The sequence below is a fragment of the Temnothorax curvispinosus genome, unplaced genomic scaffold (assembly GCF_003070985.1).
Source record: "Temnothorax curvispinosus isolate PA1 unplaced genomic scaffold, ASM307098v1 QBEX01016492.1, whole genome shotgun sequence".
NCBI lineage: Eukaryota > Metazoa > Arthropoda > Insecta > Hymenoptera > Formicidae > Temnothorax > Temnothorax curvispinosus.
The window spans coordinates 1-21,188 of record NW_020226272.1 but is presented as its reverse complement, the minus strand read 5'-3'; the positions used below and the strand labels follow the sequence as shown (position 1 = coordinate 21,188).

The 21,188-nt window shown below is 35.1% G+C and overlaps 4 protein-coding genes across 8 annotated transcripts; 3 read left to right on the top strand and 1 right to left on the bottom strand.

Moving 5' to 3' along the window:
• Positions 1–6,293: 6,293 nt before the first annotated feature.
• On the top strand, positions 6,294–11,975 carry LOC112466686 (probable chitinase 2). 5 transcript variants are annotated; one of them, XM_025034911.1, is made up of 10 exons: positions 6,294–6,512; positions 6,852–7,054; positions 7,486–7,602; positions 8,354–8,554; positions 8,864–9,023; positions 9,312–9,408; positions 9,481–9,687; positions 10,472–10,669; positions 10,856–10,984; positions 11,475–11,975. In XM_025034911.1, the coding sequence occupies exons 3-10, from the start codon at positions 7,539–7,541 to the stop codon at positions 11,739–11,741; spliced, it is 1,323 nt and encodes a 440-aa protein (XP_024890679.1). In that variant the 5' UTR covers positions 6,294–6,512; positions 6,852–7,054; positions 7,486–7,538; the 3' UTR covers positions 11,742–11,975. The 5 variants fall into 5 exon arrangements, with proteins under 5 accessions (XP_024890679.1, XP_024890680.1, XP_024890681.1 ...); XM_025034912.1 differs by lacking the exon at positions 6,294–6,512 and having other exon boundaries at positions 6,782–7,054; XM_025034913.1 differs by lacking the exons at positions 6,294–6,512; positions 6,852–7,054 and adding an exon at positions 7,238–7,315.
• Positions 11,976–14,968: 2,993 nt separating this feature from the next.
• LOC112466683 (proteasome subunit beta type-4-like) lies at positions 14,969–16,446 on the top strand. The gene is made up of 5 exons (XM_025034907.1): positions 14,969–15,115; positions 15,367–15,573; positions 15,768–15,914; positions 15,986–16,184; positions 16,259–16,446. The coding sequence occupies exons 1-5, from the start codon at positions 14,982–14,984 to the stop codon at positions 16,346–16,348; spliced, it is 777 nt and encodes a 258-aa protein (XP_024890675.1). The 5' UTR covers positions 14,969–14,981; the 3' UTR covers positions 16,349–16,446.
• A 114-nt stretch (positions 16,447–16,560) lies between these two features.
• On the bottom strand, positions 16,561–18,963 carry LOC112466682 (methionine aminopeptidase 1D, mitochondrial). Its single transcript, XM_025034906.1, has 6 exons — positions 18,773–18,963; positions 18,151–18,411; positions 17,526–17,717; positions 17,268–17,418; positions 17,065–17,175; positions 16,561–16,880 (listed from the first exon to the last, which is right to left on the bottom strand). The coding sequence occupies exons 1-6, from the start codon at positions 18,851–18,853 to the stop codon at positions 16,690–16,692; spliced, it is 987 nt and encodes a 328-aa protein (XP_024890674.1). The 5' UTR covers positions 18,854–18,963; the 3' UTR covers positions 16,561–16,689.
• Positions 18,964–18,967: 4 nt separating this feature from the next.
• LOC112466680 (exopolyphosphatase PRUNE1) lies at positions 18,968–21,182 on the top strand. Its single transcript, XM_025034905.1, has 6 exons — positions 18,968–19,556; positions 19,644–19,885; positions 19,962–20,233; positions 20,317–20,549; positions 20,632–20,790; positions 20,871–21,182. The coding sequence occupies exons 1-6, from the start codon at positions 19,503–19,505 to the stop codon at positions 21,051–21,053; spliced, it is 1,143 nt and encodes a 380-aa protein (XP_024890673.1). The 5' UTR covers positions 18,968–19,502; the 3' UTR covers positions 21,054–21,182.
• Positions 21,183–21,188: the final 6 nt, after the last annotated feature.

The window sequence follows — 21,188 nt, the reverse complement described above, 5'->3', positions numbered from 1 at the left end:
ACCTTTTGAAGGGCATTGGAATTACCGGTATCCCACATCTCTGCACACCGATATATAGGCGTAGCCCATATGACCGCTCTGACGTCAAAGAGGTGGAAGCTAACGCGAAGTGTATTGTGCAAGGTCGGGGGTGGTTTTATCAACTTTTTTTTATCACAAACTTCCGTTTTATCAACTCTCCCGCGGTTGGTAAAACGCATGCAGCGAGACGCTCGGGCGATTCAACGTGAGCAGATAGAACGACTCATAAATTTTTTAAAAACATTTTTTCAGCGTTTTTTCGTAAAATCTGAAGGTGAACGGTTTGAATTTTTAAATAGCTCGAAATAAAATGTTATGACGGTGACGTTTTGAAGTGAAGTTTTGACTGACGTAGCTTGCAGTTTACGCTTCGAGTAAATTACTAAATTCACATGTAGGACCAAAACTCGCGGATCGTATATATCGGTTTTATTCAAATACGAGAGCTATTATGTCGTGCAATTTCAGCACTTCTAATTTCTCGTTTGCGCGCGATGGGTACTGACGGTATACCGATGCACTTTAAATGCTCGTGCCAATCTAACTTTGAATGCATTCGAGACAGCCGGAAATCTCAATTTTCAATAGTCAAGCGTTGCCTTGAGAAACGTTGGACGTTGCAGGATGAATAAAATGCAACAAAGTTGCTCTATTTAAAGTTGGTTTTAAAGGAATAAAAATAATTTGAAATTTCTACATATATTTGACGTTTTAAAGGAATATAAATAATTTGAAATCGAGTCTGTAAAATGATACAATTTTACGACACATTTTATGATAAATTTTACATTCTTTTTTAGATTTAACAATAAATAAATATAAAAAAAATGAGTGAAAGAAAATTATTTGTAAAATTGAGATTCAAGTCGGTCTCGAACACGTCGGCACGCGTCCGAGCTAGGGAAAGGGTTAAGGCGGCAACCGACTCGACTCGGACTCGACGAATCCGAATTTTTCAAAGTCAATTCTTCTTAGGTCTCGGTGCAGCGCCGATCCTATAGCCACTGGTGCGGAGGCACTTACGTCGCCTGTAGGTTCGTCCTGTCGGCCGCCCATTGCATGGTCAGGTGCGTGTCACAAGACTGCGTTTCGCATTTTTGCGCTATGTCTGGTCGCGGAGGGGTGGTGTAGTCTCTCTCTTTCTCTCTCTCGCCGGGGCTTTAAGCACTTTGTTCGTCCCTACGTATTCCCTTACCTCCCCAACAATCTTCAGTCCTCGATTGTACGAAAACGTTTGGACAAAGTGGTGGAATTCGGGAGATCCCTCGAATTCCATTCTGGGATTAAAGCGCTTTCGGAAATCAAGGGATGAAAAATGAGCGAGGATTATTTCGCGTGAGATTTTCGGTATAAGTCAGAACGCGCGCGTGTGGACTCTCGAAGGAAAACATTTTGTTAGCAGACTGTCAGCACGACTTTCCTCGAGCCCGATTCTCTATTTAATGTTAACTGTGATCTTTTTCATTCAATGCTATTAAGGTGTCGATCTCTCGCTTATTTGCTTATATCTCATACGTGTAAGAGTGTGTATATACTTATAAAAGTTATTCGTTCTAAAGGCTCGCGCGCGGCCGATTATGATTAGGAAACACTGCCAGATTGTACAGCGAATTTGTCTTTTCATGCTTTTCTGTGATACATTTGCTACACGAATCTGAAACAAATTGATATATATACTTGCGTTGTAACAATGTTAATTTTGATAACGTCACTTCTTTTCAAAAATGCCTTACATTAGAATTTCTAAATTTAGCACGTACGTCGTATATATATCTACGTGAATTTTATATTTAAATTTCTATTTTTTTAAATTCTATATTACTTTATGATTACAACTTGAACTTCGAAAGGAGTGCACATACAAGCATTTATTCCTTTTAAGCTGTACAAAATTACACAAGCTTAAGAAATGTTCGACTCTCTGAAAATAACGCGAAAAAATTTCAATTATCTTTCTTAGATCCTTTTCTTAAATTACTTTGCGTTGAAGTTTTAAATTAATTTCCTTTACTAAATGAGGAGTGTCGAGTGTCGAGCAAGCTCCATTTCTATTTACTGTCAAGGATATTTTATATGTCACATATTTTTGCTGCTCGCTTTTAATATTTAAAGTAAATAAGATATTTAAAACGTCTTTCGCTTTTACTTGCAACTTTTCAAGAAACTGAGAAAATCGTCTCAGTTTTTGGCATATAATTAATCTTTAAACACGAAACTGTCACGCGATGTCTAAACCTTTTTAGATTTAAAGTAAGTTTTCGCGAGGTAAAGAGATCACGGAGAAAGAAATCCTTTAGTGGCTGAATTATACTTTGGTATTTCTCTAATAAAATTATCCATCTTGTCAAGCGAACCGAACGCCCTGGTAAGACATTTTAGGATTACACCACACAATACTTGAGATTAGTAGCCGTATTTAACCTCCTTGCTACTGCAGAGAATGTATGTTACGTGTTCACGAGAAAGCAAGGCTTGTGTTTGATGTAACGACGTGTCTTGTAAGATGTAAATCGCTTCCATTTGTGAGAAGCCGAACGGAGAAGTCGGCAGATTTAAATTTCCAGTAAAATCTAGTTTGGAAACGATGTTATATATATATTTCGAAAGAGTGAGTCTCTCTATAAGAGATATTTATATCTATACATTCTATAAAATATCCGTTAAATATGTCGCAAAGAGATGTGTCTGAACCAGCAATTTTGCGTAAATCCCAATTCGGTAGGCAGTTTGTGTCGCGTATGCGAAACACATACGTGAGATAATCGGGCTTATATTTTCGCTACTGAATGCAATCCTCCTTTGGATTATGTACAACAACCAGCCGCGGGCGAACGGGATCGGATGGTATAAATCCAATCCGGTGTCAGTGATCGGGTTTAAGAATAACCGGCCGGTTGACAACCGGCGTAATCAATTATAGAGTGAATTTTCGACATCGTCCCTTCCGTCCCGTTCATCCCCTATACAATTGTACCTTACACATTTGTTTCCTGACTGTGAGTAGTGACTGTGCTGTCTAGCGTATATATTTCACGAGTAACGAGAAGGTTAGCGGCGCTAGATCCTAAGGCTAATGATATCTGTCGTGGTATCTATCTGTGTATCGATTAGCTGTGTACTAGCGATGAGATGTACTACTACTCGCGTGTACGTAGTTTCTGTTTTACGTGTCAAGCTCGACCGCTCGTGATTGTACGGGGGAAAATTGGGGCGCAATCAGACGTATACGCTCTCGTTTTACACGACAAGCTACGTGAAATTTTAAAAGAAGAGTGATTTAAAGGGGACGTGACAAATTGTAAGAGAAACAGTGATTACGTTGAAACAACACTGGGGAACCCATTTTCGTTATTATTTCTCTCTTTCCCAGCCAAACATCTATTTTGTATCAATCAATTTTTATCATCTTCTTTATCCATATTTCTTTAACTTTATCAAAAATTCAATTTCTTTATTTGAGACCACCGTTCCCTGCACGTATTTCGCTTATTAAGAGAAATTGCTTATATTGTCTCAAGACTTCTCCTTTAAAAAGAAACTTTTTAAGAGATTTTTTAGAAGATTTTATGGTCTCGCAAACGTTATACGTTTCTAAATTCTTGGAATCTTTTTTTAGATATAAGTTACATATTTAACAACATGCAGAGTCATCGAACCCTACGATATCATTTAACAGGAAAAGAGTCTTTCGTTATGATATTTCGCGTTCGATTGCGTCCCACCTTTCCTTACACCGCTCCGATGTTTGGGTGGAAAAAAAAAACCAAGGTGTATAATTAACTCGTCGTTGTTTAAAGACGGTCGCCCGACGGCACGTGGGCGGCGGAGAATCCACGCTACTTCTACGTGATCGCCGGCGCGACCTACGTGTATTTACCAAGCTGGGGTTCCATGCAGGTGGAATTGGTAGACAAGACATTGCCGCACGCAGAGTTTCGATTCTCGGACATGCGAAACGATATTGGATTGTTCAGGGTGATTGTTTATGCCGTGTATATAATTCTGTGTCGATAATAAAGAGAGTAAACCTTGTAAACCACCCCGCGCCCGCGCGTGGCCTTATCACTGTCATCCGTGCCCGCTTTTACAGCTGAAGAGACCCCTTTACAGGAACGCGTACGTCCAATACGTCACACTTCCGCCGGTGTACGTTACGGACATGTTCCAGATATATACGGAGGATTGCGCCGCGATTGGATGGGGTCGACACATACCTGATTCAAACGTAAGCGCAAGTTGTTACAAAGTGTTTTATTCAATACGGCACACAAGCGAGGGATAATACATTCTGATGGAAGAAGCATCTTGTATTTCTTATTTATTGTATAAAATTGTCGTAAAACTGATGGACATTTTCCTTGTGACATTTTAGACTCTTAGAGAGTTTGGACGTGTTATGAAATCGCAATAGAGTTATTTTAGATTCCGCTTAAAGCGGACTCTTTCCAATATTCATTTCGTGTCAGTTATCCTATAGAAGCTCTGCTGTCACATTTTTTTAAAAAAGGAACTTAATTAATTTAATTAATTAATTAATTAATAATTAATTCTGGAAGCATCGCAGAGTTTAATTAAGAAAATGTACGATCAACAAATAATTTATTTCTTTGGCTCATTATTAGAAAGAAAGCGGTACATATTTGCGGCACGTTCAAATTCCATTAGTCTCGCCTGACAAATGTCCTATGCCGAATGTACATAAAGAAAAGCAATTATGCGCGGGTCTACCGGAAGGTGGTCGGGACTCCTGCCAGGTTTGCATATTAAATTCTATAGACGTATATGTAGAGCTTTTTTCGAGAATAATTAAATAACGACATATTTCTTTGTCTCTTTGAGGAAAATTAAAAATAGATAAACAAATAAAGTAATAAATCATATTGTTTTGTGCTGAAGACAGAAGTCACAGGAAAACGACGTTAATATTCTGACTTTTAGTTTCGCTCTTTTTATTATTACTTTTTGCATCTGGATTCTACAGTACGTTTATTGGATTTTTAGGGTGACAGCGGAGGACCATTGCTATGCAATGGAACGCAAGTCGGCATTGTCTCGTGGGGCGAGGGGTGCGCTCGTCCGAATACACCAGGTGTTTATTCTCGAGTGGATTTTTATCTACAATGGTTAAACAAGACTATTGTTCAAAACGGAGCTGCAAAATCCTACCAAAACATAATAACAATTATTTTCGCATCTTGTTGCCTGTATGCCTTATTAATATAACGTACTGATTGTCGTATACACGGAGAAAATTTTATAGTAAATATTGCTATGGTGTCACACTAGCTGCGGACTATCGAGGAATTTTAAGTTAAATTACTATGTTTATGGTAAAAATTACGTTATTTTATCGTTTTTAAAACAATAATTATAGTATTTTAACTTGAAATTCCTCGATGGTCCGCAGCTAGTGCGACATCATAGTAATATTTACTATAAAATTTTCTCCGTGTATGTAAGACTAACGAGTAGACGTTGTAATTTTGTGTTTAGCTGCAATGTATTGTTATTACGTTCACTGAATATTCTATTCTGAATAAAAAGTATTTATACATATACATATAAATTAAACATTAGTTTGTGTATGCAAAATTTTAATAATTTTAACTTATCGCAAATGCCATCTTACAAAATCTCCTGCCATTTCACAAAAATAGATAATCTTTTTAGAATCTATTACTTAGTGGAAAAAAGAGATATAATTATATTCTATTAAGATTAATTTAAAATCCTTGCTATTATAATAACAGGAGTTATACCTTGAAAAAATATTTCTTGCCGTATTACCAATAAGGAAAATATTTTTTATGCAACACGTGCATGGAAAGTGCCCCATTACGCACGCTACGCGTGCATGATAGACCACTTTCCAGGCACTTGCAACATAAAATAGGGAGTGTAAGCCGTGTGTAAAGATGAAAATTCCCGGGTGCGGTAACCGCACCCGGGAATTTTCATCTTACCTCACTTGTTACACAAATAACTATTTAATCTACTACTCACAATCAGTGAAAGAGAGAAATTTCGTTAATATTAAAATCAATTTAAAAAAATCAATTTAGGATTTTATTAAAATCAAATCAGGCTATCAATAAAAGAAGCCATTTGAGAAAATTACTTCTTGTCACCTCACAAAAATATCTTTTTAGAATTTATTATTTACTAAAAAAAAAAATATATTTTTTATTTATATTATTAAAACCGATTTAAGATTTCTGCTATCAATAAGTGGAGCTATATTTAGGAAAATTATTCCTTGCCACCTTACAAAAATATCTCTTTAGAATCTATTATTTAGTGGAAAAGAGAAATTTGGTCAAATCTCAATTTAGTTGGTTAAAATCAGTTTCAGATTCCTGCTATTAATAAGAGGAAACGTATACGATATTCCACCACCATTTCCTCCATTCCTCTTGATACGTATCTTGATGCAGTGGGAGGACACATGTCTCAGCACTATCCTGAGCGCCATCACTCTGCGACATTTTCAGGTTACTCATCTTTACTCTCTCTTTCATTCCCCTCGTATTTCCTTCTTCTGATTTTTTAATTTCCCTTCTCTTTTCCCTATCTCCTATTTAGCATTTTCTTATGCTTTTTCTCATTCCTCCGTTTCTTCTTTATCTTCATCTCTACGTTCTTTTATTTTTTCTTTACCTCGTCTTTCTCTCCTTCCTTCTCCCTCTCCTTCTTCTCCTTTTTCTCCGCCTCCTTCTTTTTCTTCTTCTTTTTCCTTTTTTAGGCAATGTTGTTCTATTTATAAAGCGTGTGTGTGTGGGACTCACGCAGAATGTAACGCGCAAATAATGTTTTTATATTATTTATGCCAGAAAGTCGGAGGAGGATCCACACAAAAGACGAAGTAAATTTCCGGCAATAACGTACAACAGGTTCTGAATGCATCCTTCTTGCGGGTCGTTCTCCTCGTCTCTCGCTCAAGAATGAACAGTTATGGGTGAAAGTAATCTGGGCCTGGCTGAGCCGCGCGTGTATCCGAGTCCCAACAGTCTACAGCCTGCAGCCAAACGAATCGGTACTGTTAATATTACTGTGTTAACTACGTGTATTTGGCGATATCGAGATGATTAAGAAATGTCAAATGCCATTTGTGATAACGACATTAGCGGCCAATTCAGTGTTCTTATTATCTAAAATAAATACAAAAAGGACATGAAATTCTCGCTATCGCCGTTATCGCGAGTGATATAAAAAACAGATTAGTCACAAGCATTGCTAACGTTATAGGGATCTGTAGATTGCCGTGTATTCTTTCGTATACACGGACTCGTTATAGGTAACGCGTTAAATAACGCGATAAATTATAAAATCCGTGGAAGACGCTGGATCTGAAATAAAAATCGGCGATACGCGGTTTTGCATCAAACGGGTTCCAGTGTTTATCGTGTTTAAGGTACAGTATTGTACCTAGGTAGGTATTTTCTAATTTTCAAAATACCATTGCAGATTGTCCGGCGCATTAAATATAAAACGCATCGAGGAAGTTTTAGCGCGCTACGATGTCCTTCAGCGACGTGGCATTTCTACTTACGATTTTACTTTTTGGGACTTACAATGCTCACGGTGAGTTCGCAACTTAAGTGTATACCTATTTAGGATTAATACGTATATTTTACTTCTGCAATAACGTACAATATGGCATATACTATAATATAATATTATGCATTCGGTTAGTAATTCCTGCGTTTGCATATGTTAACAAGCGAAAGTAAAAGCCGGCACGCCGCACAATGGGGACGCGACATTTTCATAAGAATCGCGAATGCATATATACAGAGTGTCTCGAAAGTAGTTTCCAGCGTTGCTTTATCTACGAGTTCTTTGATTAGTTTGGCATTTTGATTTTCCTTTATTAAGAATATATTTGGGTATGTATTTTCAGAGGTTTGTTGATGGTCGCTTTAAATATAATATCTCTAATAAAAAATAAAACTTTAAAAGGACAAACTAATTAATTAATTTCATTATATTTGTTATAAAATACTTTTCAAAGTGGAAATACTAATTCTTTAACATATAATGATTTTTACGCCTAATTGTATTTATCAATATAACGTGTGTGTGTTGATCACCATATATATGTATATAAAAAACTGCCAAAATTATAATTTTATATGTTTAGCTGCAATATATAATTATTATGTCTATTAAAGATCTTATTCTAACAACTTATTGTAAGTAAATACATCTATTCTTTAAGATAATTATATTAATAATATTTTCAAGTTTCTTAAATAAGGATTTTAATAAAATAACATCATTTTTTATAAACTGACATCTGATTTTATAATATTAAATCAATATATTGTTATAGGACTCATAAGACCGAAGCATGACAAAGTCGTTGTTTGCTATGTCGCATCCTGGGCAGCCTATAGGCAAGGAAATGGAGCATTCTCGTTAGAAAATCTCCGCCCGGAACACTGTACCCACTTAATTTACGCATTTGCTGGTTTAAACGCTTCGAACTGGACGATAAGAAGTCTCGATCCTTGGGCAGATATGGAAAAAGACGGTAATTGCAACCTCGATGTGAAATCAAGCTTACATCAAGTTTTACAGTAATTGTGAATTATCGTAGAAATTAACTAATTGTATAAGAAATAAGTTATTCAAAATTATTAATGTAACAGACCAAGTGAGTTATAATAACTTAATGTTATCGTAAAGAAATCGTAAAGAAATGAAATAAAAAAGGAACAATTAACGTTAAATTGTCTAGAAAAGTTACCAATTAATATTGATCAATTTTATTAGTAATGATTTAATTAAAGTTTCATAAATATAATTTGGAAATATCTGAATTATCTGAATGTGAATACAGGAATAGGCAACTATAAAAAAATGACAACATTCCGCAAACAAGGTCTGAAAGTATCACTCGGTATTGGCGGATGGAACGAAGGCAGCACAAATTATTCGTTGATGGCTTCGTCATCGGATCGTAGGAGGATTTTCATTGCCAGCACTGTCGAGTTTCTTAAGTGCGTTCTCTCATCGTGATATATTTATCTTAATTATTCTCCTATACGTTATCTTTCCATTATAGAAATCTTCAATTCTTGAAGCGGAGCCTTCTTTACTTAGAAAATTTGCCTTATGCAATGACTATGATCTATAATTTAATTGAACATTTACCGACAATTGAAACCTTATTTGGATCGATTATGTTTTAATCCTTTAATACCTTTTTTATTTGTATCGTGCTGTTATATTGTACTGTTGGATTTATTTCATAATTATTTTTGAAAAATTAAATTTCGTTGCGACAGAATGTACGGATTCGATGGACTGGATCTTGATTGGGAATTTCCCGGAAGTCGTGGCGGTGCTCCGTACGATAAACAGAATTTTGTTAGCCTCGTGAAGGTAAAAATATTTTATATTTTATTAGTTCTTCTGTTAACAGAGGAAATAAATCCGTTATTTATTCTGCGATAGGAATTGAAGGATGCCTTTAGGGAACACCGTCTTTCGCTAACCGCAGCTATAAGCGCCGTCAGTTCCACTATCGATATAGCGTACGATATTCCTGAAATTTCCAAATATCTCGATTACATTCATGTGATGGCGTATGATTATCACGGAGCATGGAATAAACAGGTTCTTCCAAATTCACCACTGCGAAGCAAAGATAGATTAGATGTGGTAAGAAATATGACATTTGTGTGGAAACATTAATGCATCTATGTACAAACATACCGCAATGAAGAATTAACACTGTTATTTAGCCACTTCACATTGCGTGAAGAAATCAACAAGCAAATTATTAAAAATTTACACGTTTGTTTTTTTTGTTTAATAAGGAAAATTTCTTAAGAGATATTCAGTTGAGGAACATTTTAAGAAACATACAGAATTAAAATAGGTACACTGTATAAATCCAATTGTGTTATTTCTACATGTCTAAAAATGACATATTTGACCGAAACTTGTTTTACATGTTGCGTGAACACGTTGAATCATATTAAATTAAAAGTCAATACGTTCAACCATGTTAAATGACGTGATTTAAAACGGCAAGAAATGTGTAAGAAGAGCTTCAGTTAAAATATCACGCTTGGATTTGCGGTGTAGAAAAGAAAAATACATACATAAAAAAAAATTTTAAAAATTCTTAAGTCAAAGTTGTTAATTTTGAAAATATTTATTTATTAAAATAAATATTATTTATTAAATATTTATTTATTATTATTATATTTTATAATCGACGTGGAATATAATACTAATGCCTATTTCTTTCTTTTCTAAATTATGAGTATAAAATGTTAGGGCAACATCGTTAATAAAAATATTCTTTATTGGTATTATATTAGTTTCATATTTATCTAGCATTTATTAGTGTTTCATATCTATACGAATATATATTATTACATATATAATCTGAAGCGTAGTGACATAATCGTATATCGATTGTATCTTCAACATTTAGGAACATACTATTACGTATTTGTTGCAACAAGGAGCCCCAGCCGAGAAACTAGTTTTAGGGCTGGCGATGTATGGAAGAACTTTCGTTCTTACAAGTGTACCAGAATCGCCTAAAATAAATCCAATTGGCCTGCCCAGTCTGGATATTGGATTTAAAGGCCCTTACACATCCGAAGAAGGTTTTATGGGATTCAATGAGGTATTTAGCTATATGTTTATATATTTATACTTAATCCACTTAATCACTTTTTATAAATTCTGCAATTTTAGAAGTGAATAACTGTTCCAATATTTTTTTGTAACGATAATTACTCAAAACATCTTATTCAAAACATGCAGCAGATCTTCAACATGCGAAATGAGTGAATTGTACATTTCTGTACAGATTTGTGAGGCGTTGGTGTTGTTTACGCAAAATTGGACAACTGGATGGGATAACGAGAGCAGCACAGCTTATGCGATTAATAAGGACCGTGTTGTAGTTTACGATGATCGCAAAGCCATGATGGCCAAGGTATTTCTTCTATATTTTTCGTGAAAAAGTAGTCTCTTACTGAACCGATTTTCTTCCCGATTACACGTTCCCAGAGAGGGATGTATACGAATCTCATATATAATTTATAATTATAATATATTATTATTTATATATTTATACACATTGTATATTATATACATATGTACATATTAATGATTTATAACTAATAATAATAGTATAATATAATTAATAAGTCTTTTAAGTTTTGGGTGTGTTAAACTTTTATATAGTCGTTTAGAATATTTTTCTTCAATAATATTTGGCAATTCTTTAAAATTATATAAAATATATCGAGATAAATTACTTTCTTAACATTGTCTAGCTTTGCTGTGGAAATGTTTTGAGAAATTTACATATATACATATAACAGCTTACTTGCACTTTGTGCTGTTCCACTTTTGATCGCGCGAGCTTGGGTGTCTGAAAAAATATCAATTAACTCTTATGCTAATGAATGCCACTCTTTTAGGTGGAATACGTAAAGAGGAAGAAACTGGCGGGTGTTATGGTATGGAGCATCGACACGGACGACTTCCGAGGAAAATGCACATCGCTGCACAATGACATGACTTTGCTCGATGGACGTGATTATCCCCTAATGAAATCCATTAACGCAGCTTTGGCAAATAACACGATACCATTCGAGGGAAACCAACAACCGGGCTCGTCGTCCGTGCAATTCCTTTCAAATATTGCGTTTGCGCTATCCATCGCAATGATTTACCTTTCTCGTTGATCTTTCTAACTCTATAAATCAACGAACGTAATTGATAAGTAATATTTGTAATAATATATTGATGACAATTAATAACTGACAAAAAGCGTTAGAACGTGCTTAACGCTCGCTCGTTCGCAGATTGTTCCTTTTGTCGATATTTAGATTATAACAATGTAATATTAATTTACGATATAAAATTTATATATGTGGATTATATGTGCGTGTTATATGCGAATAAAAAGAAATTATGTTCATGTGTTAGTAAAAAATACATTATACATATATGAAATATCAAGGGACACGGTAGTGTCTATACCGCCAAGTATATACCAACAGCAAGGCAGACCGTGTATATATCTGTACGAGCTGACTAGTTTAGAAACCCTTTTAGATTATCGAATCTCAATAAAGGCTGAATCGATCAAATTCTGAGTATAGGCTCAATCGATAGGTTGTATCACGAAAGAAATCACTCGAAATAGGTGGTTCTTGTTTCGCACATTAATTGTTAAATGCATTATAGTGCTCCCCGATACGAAACGTTTGATTAATTTGTTAGCACAGAAAACTACGAAAGAGATTACAAGACTATTATTTTGATTGTTAAAAAACGATATACATGACTTTTAATAGCACCCTCGAACTTTCAACTGTTTTGAAAAATAGAACAATTGTGATTATTTATACGGGACTATTGTATTTCTTTTCTTTGCATAGTAATATACATATATAATTTACAAAAATGTAAGGGAAGTTAGATTAAAAAATTGAAAATGTCACGAAAAGAAAGTCACAAATTTAATAAAGAAAAATGTGATATACACAGCGACGAGTACATGAAAAAGCAGCTTCTTTTAAAAGAAGTTATATTTTTTGTACAATAAAATGTCCACTAATTACAGCTTGAAGAATGAGAAGCTAATTGCTGTCGAAATTGATAAGAAGCATATAAATAAAAGAGGTGCTATGTATCTGGGCAATATTATGACATTATGATACTATTTGATTAAAGTGTTACTAAAAAAAATGACTCTTGATAAAGTATTATGCTTAAAGTATTATACACAAAATTTTGTTTATGACTTTCCACAAACACGTTAATGTAAAATTCCTATATAATGCATACATATTTCTTTTATATAAATATATTACTCTTTAGCATTGTTTCAAGTCTTCGATTGATTTACTTTCTATGTTTTTTTCTACGTAAAATGTATTAAATGTAATTTTATGGTTGCGAAGAAAGCTATTTTTGAATCTAATTGCATGTCATAATTTACCTAATTCTAGTACCTAATTCGCCACGAAGTGAATATAATTTCACAGACATTCTTTTATAAAAACTGAAATCTAACGAACGTTAAACATTAATAACACGCAACGCTATATTTTGTTTATATGACAAAGAAGAAGCGACAGAATCTATCACTAGATGGCCACTATCTTCACGACTACTCTTCGCTGCGTCCGATTTTTTAGATAATAATCGCGGGACTGTTTTAACAATGTCATAACGACTTTCTACGTTTCTGAAGCCTTTCATGGAGTTGTACGGGACGATATTTGATCACGGCAGACACGCCTGCGATATCAAGAAGAGATCTTGCTGGTTTCTTGCATGCGCTCATAGATCGATAGAGTACGTTTATATAGCGCCTGGAAAGTTTGTACTTTCGGAAGCGGGTGTTTAGGGACACGACTGAACATCGCATCACTTTAACGTATAGAGTTTTAGTAGATCTGTTCAGTAGGTGTTGTTCCACGTTTATCGTAAGCTTTAAGTAGCTTTCGTGTATCAGACTCCCGATTGCGCGTGCACGTTCGTGGCTCACGATCACACGGATTTGCATGCCTGCACGGTCCCGAGTCTTCACGCCTCTCGAAGTACCGCGAGATCATTTTCCAAATTGGGGGGTAATCGAATCGGTCAAAGAGGGTAATTTGACGCTTCCACATGCAGGCACTGCAGATGGCGGTATGCCATTTTTTTGCCTCTTGGAACTCAATTTTTTGCAATTTGAAAATTGTTTTGTCCCAATGCCTTTTTGGGTCTCTTGAAGACTTTATAGATCTGCTGGCTGGCTCGATTGTCAAGTCCGCGTTGACGCACAACATCACACTTGTGACACTTGGCAAAATTGTGAACTACAAGACGTTAGCGTTATTTTTCATTTTAGTGTTAGTGTTTTTATATTTAAAATAATTGCTGTAGTGTAGTGTTATATATAAAACTGTCATTTTGTTTATAATTTTATATATGTAAAAGTATATATATTATTTATACTTACTATAAAAGAGTTTAAAGTGTTACCTCCTTTTTGTCAATATTGATACAAGAAAACTCATTCAGTCTTTAATATTCATACTTTTGTAAATTTAAAAAAATATAAGAAATGGTTCAAGAAAGAGAAAATACTGAAGATCTTTGTTTCAACATGTTCTTTATAAATAATTTAAGAGCATATATCCACTTTCATAAGGCAACAAATTCGTCAAATTGGGTAATAAGCATTTTAATTACAAAGCCCGCATTTCCGAATTTTTCAATCTGTATAAATGTATTCAGAAAATAATGCAATAATGTAATTTCAGAAAATAATGCAGGGTTATGTGTGTAGTTGAAAGTTCAAGGATGCTATTATGAAAATCTGCGCAAAGTTATGTATATCGACTTTTAACGATCCAAATAACAGTCTTAATATCTTTCGTAATTTTCTGTGCTATTAATTAAAATTTATTAAAATGTTAAGCCTGGTCTACAATGGATGTATTGAGTCGTAAGTCATAAGAATTGGCCAATCACAGTCTTGCGGTCGAAGAATAATGAACTGTGATTGGCCAATTCTTACGATTTACGACTTAATACCACTTAATACATCCATTGTAGACGAGGCATTACTTTTATCAAGAATCCGTGTCGGTGGAAAATCGGTGGATTAAGCGCAGGCCGGTGGATGGCCGGTGGAACATTTACTATACACCGATGTTATAAAACCGTATTTATAAATTTATACCAAGAGATGTGGACTTATTATAAATCCGGTTTTAAAGAAACATGTATAAACGCTAAAAGCCATCGCACACAAAATGCATAGCTTAGCATAAGCGTAGGCTACACTGCGTAGCATAAGAGCGCTAAACCAATGAGCATTCAGCATAAAGTCGCCATATTGATTTACATGAGATGCTCATTGGTCCAGCGGTCTTATGCTATGCTTATGCAGCCTATGCAATTTTGTGTGCGTCGTGCGATGTGCGATGGCCTTTAAGTTGTTAAAAATGGCGTTTGCTGGTAAGGACGCTTCGCCTCTGTGGCACAATGGGCCGACTCCTGGTGCATTTTATCACTTTCCCGGCAGCGAGTACGGCACCGGTGGATTCCAGAAATCACAGTACGTTTTCATCCGATTATTTACAAACGTTTCCATCCGCTTAGTTTAAAGTTTCTTGACGTACAAGTTTCTTAACCTGTACATTCCTGTGATGATGCAAATCTCGCATGTCATCTTCAGTCATCTTCTCTTTTACAGAGCGACAAAGTAAAGTAAAACTCAAAATACTTAAGACCGGTACTAGATAAACTTCCGAAATGGTATGAAGATATGATAAGTGCTTACTTTAACTCTCATTCTATTGTTTACAGGTCTCCTATAACAACTGGCACATCTGTCATTGGCATACAATTCAAAGATGGAATTGTTATAGCGGCAGACGTCCTAGGATCTTACGGATCGCTCGCTCGTTACAGAAATCTGGAACGTCTTATGAAAGTTAATGATAACATCATCCTTGGTGCGTCCGGAGATTATGCGGATTTTCAGTGCATCAAGAGCTATGTGGAAAAAAAGATGTGAGCCTCAGCATAGTTTTTTTTTTTTTTTACATGTCTTTAATATTCTTCAAATAATACATCTTAGTTTATTACGTAGAGTGCTATGTAATAAACTAATAACAGTTTTGTAAAGTTATTGCACAATATAAGAATATATTAGAGTTTCTTATAAGTATCAAAAGCGCTAATTTACGACAACACTTTTGTTTCAGTCTCGAGGAGCAATGCTTGGATGATGGATTTAGTTTAAAGCCAAAGGCATTGCATTGCTGGCTAACGCGTGTCATGTATAATAGACGATCAAATTTCGATCCGTTTTGGAACAATTTTATTATTGCTGGTTTGGAAAATGGAGAACCGTAAGTGTATGTTTCCTCAACACACTTCGTGTCTTCGAGTACATCCGTAAATCGCAGTTTTGCCTTTTCAGATTTTTAGGAACTGTGGATAAGCTTGGGACAGCTTACAACGATCCTGTTATCGCGACTGGATACGGTGCTTACATGGCAACGCCTATATTGAGAAAAGCTTACGAGGATAATAATCAAATGAATAAGGAGGAAGCTATCGAACTTCTGTACAAAGTAATGCAAGTTCTTTTCTACAGAGACGCAAGATCTTTCCCAAAGGTAAACTATTAAAATTCGTACGTGTGTAATTAATAATTTTAATTGTATTGTCAACAATCTGCTCTGTTTTTTAGTATCATCTTGGGATTGTCACAAAAGAGAACGGAGTCGAAATACAAGGACCGCTAACTTTAGACAGTTATTGGGGACCTGCTGTTTTGTAAAAAATTATGTTTTCTTATTCCTTTAAAATAAGTTATAATAAAAGCGTCCATGGTGAAGATCGATTCTCTCTTGATGAATAAATTAAAACAAGTTTTCATCAATTATACATTTATTTGCATTACATATATACATGTAAGGGTAAGAAAATATTATTTCCAGTAACCATACTAATAATCTTCGTTATAATAACATAAATTCTATTTAATATTTATTTTTACGCGTAAAAACGCGACATAATACTTGCAACATTAAAACGTATATGGAAATTAATTTATATGTATACCGGAAATAACATTTAATAGATACTTTTTGTATAAATAACAATAATACCGATTATAGACTAGAGCGTTAGTACTTCGCATCCAGTATCTGTTATTAAAATTGTATGTTCAACTTGAGCTGCCCTAGAATTGTCGACAGTGCAAGCTGTCCAGCCATCTTCCAGAATTTCGATCTGCGTTGTTCCTTGACTTAAAGCTGGTTCGATGGTGAATGTCATGCCTGCTTTCATTTTCTCAGGAAAATCATTTGCTGCAAAACAAAAAAGAGAGATCAAAATATCAGTATACATATAAGACGATTTGACTTATCTACGGTATGTAGCAATCGAGAAATATTTTATCTAAAAAACAAATCAGATAATTTCCTATTGGTCGTTCTATGGTCGTACGGGCTAACACGCGATAATATTAATAATGGAGTATTTTCACTGTACCAAAATGATAAACATCTGGAGCACCGTGGAAATAAGTTCCAATACCATGACCCAAAAGTCCAGGTATTACATTCAAATTGTGTTTATTTGCTGTCTCTTCTATCACATTACCTGAAAAGAAATGGAAAGATTATATACAAAATATAAAAATAAATGTAATAGCACGTCAACGAGTCGACTTTTAATTATATACATATCATTACCAATATTACAAAAACGTTCGTCTGGTTTGCATATTTCAATAGCTGACTTCAAGCACAATTCCGTGACCGTTATCAATCGTTTGCCTTCTGAATCTACTTCACCCACTTGAAACATAGCTGAGCAATCGCCATGATAACCATTAAGATATACCTACTTAAACAAAATTTCAAATATTTTAATAACTTGTAACATATTTTCGGACTGATAAAGAAATACGACTTCATAGAACATTTCTCATTAAAGATAAAGCTACTCACTGTTATGTCAACATTGAGCATATCTCCTTCTTGTAAAGGCCTGTTGTCTGGAATACCGTGGCAAGCGATATTATTAACACTCGTACATATAGACTTGGGAAAGCCACGGTAGTTGAGCGGACTGGGATAAGCTCCATTGCCAATAATCATATCGTGTATTTGCTTGTCAAGAAAATCGGTTGTGATACCTGGCTAGCATATAATAATTTCGTCTTACATTCAAGCTTATTGTAGTACATGATATATGATGTGTATTTAAGCTATTAATAATCCTTAGGAATGCGTTCTAGAAAGTCGAAAAGACAAGAAATATATATAAGTGGACGTTACTCGATCTTAAAATATTACTTCTCAATTAAATATTGATTTACAACATACATGTAACATTCTTATGCACTTGGATTTTAAAAGTATGCAATAATGAATGATGAATTGATATGAACTTTTCTTATTTCAGTTTGTAAAACTTGCGCCCAAAACTCATGCATGTCTTTCAGATATTCTTTGTGTAGATAGCTTCAGATTCATTGTATCTCTTTTCATCTACAAATTATTTATGATCTAAAGCTGATGACTGAGGTAACATGAATCTAGATTCCTATACAATATGTGGAGAATAATTCACCTTAATCAATGCATTAACTTGACGCAGAACGCGACCAGCAAGTTTACAACTCTGCCTCATACATTCTATTTGACATTCATCTTTGATCTCGGGTGTCGCCGGTCCATTTTTAGGTTCCGCCGACTGGCTGTAGGATGGCTGGGGTATGTATGAAGGTACGATGACTTTTTCAGAGACCAGCCAAGGTTGGACTACGGCGTATTTTCCGAAAGAATTGTCATTTTGGGTATCGACAAATCTGGGTATTTTTACACCTCCAGCCTAAAACAAACATCTTATAGTTAAATTCTATTGCTTCGATACAGATATCTCTTACGTTAATCTGATCTAATACAAAGAAAACAATGTTATTATATAATCTGATGACAAAAAGAAAGCAATATTACTATTCAAGGGATCTAAAAGATGAAAGAAAACCATTTTATTTCTATTGTTCATAATAAGAAATTATATAGTGAAGTTGAACAATGTAACTCCAAAAAGAAACAATTAATAACAACATGTATATGGTCTTCGCCGCAGTTCTCTTTTACAAACCAAATTATTCAAGATAAAGATATTTAGCTACGATGAAAATAAATTAATGAATGCACATTTAATTTATAGGTGAAAAGAAACGTACCCTTGACATAGTCTTGAGGATGTTCAGAAGGTATGATTTAGAGGATTGTGCCATTTGAATGATGTCTCTGCTCGAGCGCATGTTCCTCGATATTTACCTCCGTTCTACTTGCGATGTGATCTTGTTTGTCGCAAATCAAATCAATTCGACATGTGATCTGGATGTGGATGTGATTTCTCCCTTCCGTAAAAGTTTCGTTCTCTGTTTTCTCTCTATCCTTTTGGCCAATTCGCGCATGTGCACGAGAAACGAGAACGTTAATAAACCAAGCGTTGAACGAATAAAGAAAACTAACCTATGATTATGATCACAGTACACAGCATTTGACAGCATGTGAAGGCGCTTACGCTTCTTCTCTTCTTCTTTCTTATTTTTTATTTGCTCCTGCCGCTTTTCAGCGGACAATACGGCCAGATTTGCCGCTGTTTGTTTATAACAAAGCTTGACTCACTGATTGCGTAGCGAAGTCTGAATGGAATTAAATTAGTGCAAGTCTGAGTAGAAATTGTGATTGCATCAAGCAATCTTCAAAAATTTATTCACAATCATTACAAAACACGTCCACGACTCAAGCGTGACTGAAGGAGTGAAGGAAGGCGCTTACGCTTCTAAAACCTTAAAAGGAGCAAATAAAAAAAATACACAGTATATGACAGTGTTGGGAAATCGAGAAACAAGCAAACAAGTCTCTATCAGTCTCTATCCAAAAGAAAGAAGAGGAAACTGATTAATGGGAATGCAAGAAGCTATGGAGGAATTTCTTCATGCCTCAAAAATCCCCTTGGTAACAATTTGCATTTGTTGCAGTCTCAGAACACTTTATTGTTATTTTACATTCAACGTTTGTTTTATCTGCTACGTTATATTGCAGTCCCAGTTGCCGCCTTACCAAACGATTCGCGTCGTCATGGGAAATCCGACGTGCGACCTGGATTCCGCTGTATGCGCCCTGGTCCAAGGATTGTTGGAGTACCTTGACGCTAAGAAGAATGGATTCGCTAACGTCACCGTAATACCAGTCATGAATATCCCGGAAAGAGAGTTACGCATTAAAACGGAAGTGATTTACAGCCTAAAATCCCATGGCATCCCGTTGAACTTGCTGACATTTAGGTAAGCCCCTCGAATTCTGATAAAACAGTCCGAGCTTTGTGCTATTTGATTGCTATTATTATATTACTCTTGGCAGAGATCAGATTGATTTGCAAAATGTGCAGAGCGACGCTAACAGGAGGTTTGAGCTGATTTTGGTCGATCATCATACTCTCGAAGAGGAAGATTTGGCGTTGAAATCTTCAGTCGTGACAATTATCGATCATCGGCCGTTGAATCCAGCCTGGGAGTGGCCCAACATACTGTTAAATGTAGAAATCATTGGGAGTTGTGCCACCCTGGTTGCACGCAATGTTCTACAGAAGTATCCTGATATAGTGGACGAGCAACTTGCGAGCCTCTTGCGAGGTAAGTATTATATTTGGATAATAGATTTTTATTTAACAGACACAAAACGATTTTTATTATATAGTATTCAATATTTTCTACAGGTCCAATATTAATCGACACTTATAACATGTTGGAACGAGCAACTGCTACTGACGTCGACGTACTAAATGCTCTTGAACAACTAGGTAAACTCACGTCTGACAGAACTGAGACATTTAACAAGATTATGCATGCAAAAACAGACTTCACTGGATTAACTCTCGAAGAAATTATGATTAAGGATCTAAAAGTGACACTTGGAATACCTCTCGTTGGATTTTCCATTTTAGTAGAAGTGTGTTGTCTAGAATTTTTTATTAATATTGTGAACTAATTTTTTAAACTAATTTAGAACGTAATTCATAAATAAATTCTAGAATTTCCTCATGCTTGAAAATGCGGAAGAGGTCATTGAAAAGTTTGCCAACGAAAGAAATTGCAATGTCGTTGTTCTCATCGGGCAAGGTATGACGAAGGAACGTGTATCTAGAGATATTGCAATCTTTTCAACATTATGTAATCAATTTGCGAATGAAGTAAGTATTATTCAATGTAATTGTCATAAAAATTTATCTCAGCACATTCCAGTATACATATCCTTTTACTTTTTTCACAGATAATTCGAGCGTTGGCTGAATCTACTCGGCCATCTCTAGATTTAGAATTTATCAAAGAAATTCGAAAAGAGAAATATATCATCTATTTGTACAGACAAGGAAATCTGAAGGTAACACGCAAACAGATATTACCGATTGTACACAGAACGGCGTTATTGCATGGATTTAAGACTGGTCCCTGAGCCGAGAACTCCGCGTTGACGTACCGTCGCGGTAGAAACAAGAACTCTCTCCAATGGAAGAATAATAAGCGAGAAATGTTGAGAATTGACACGTTGAGAATTCTTGCGTAGTATTTCCAAATAAAAAGATATTTG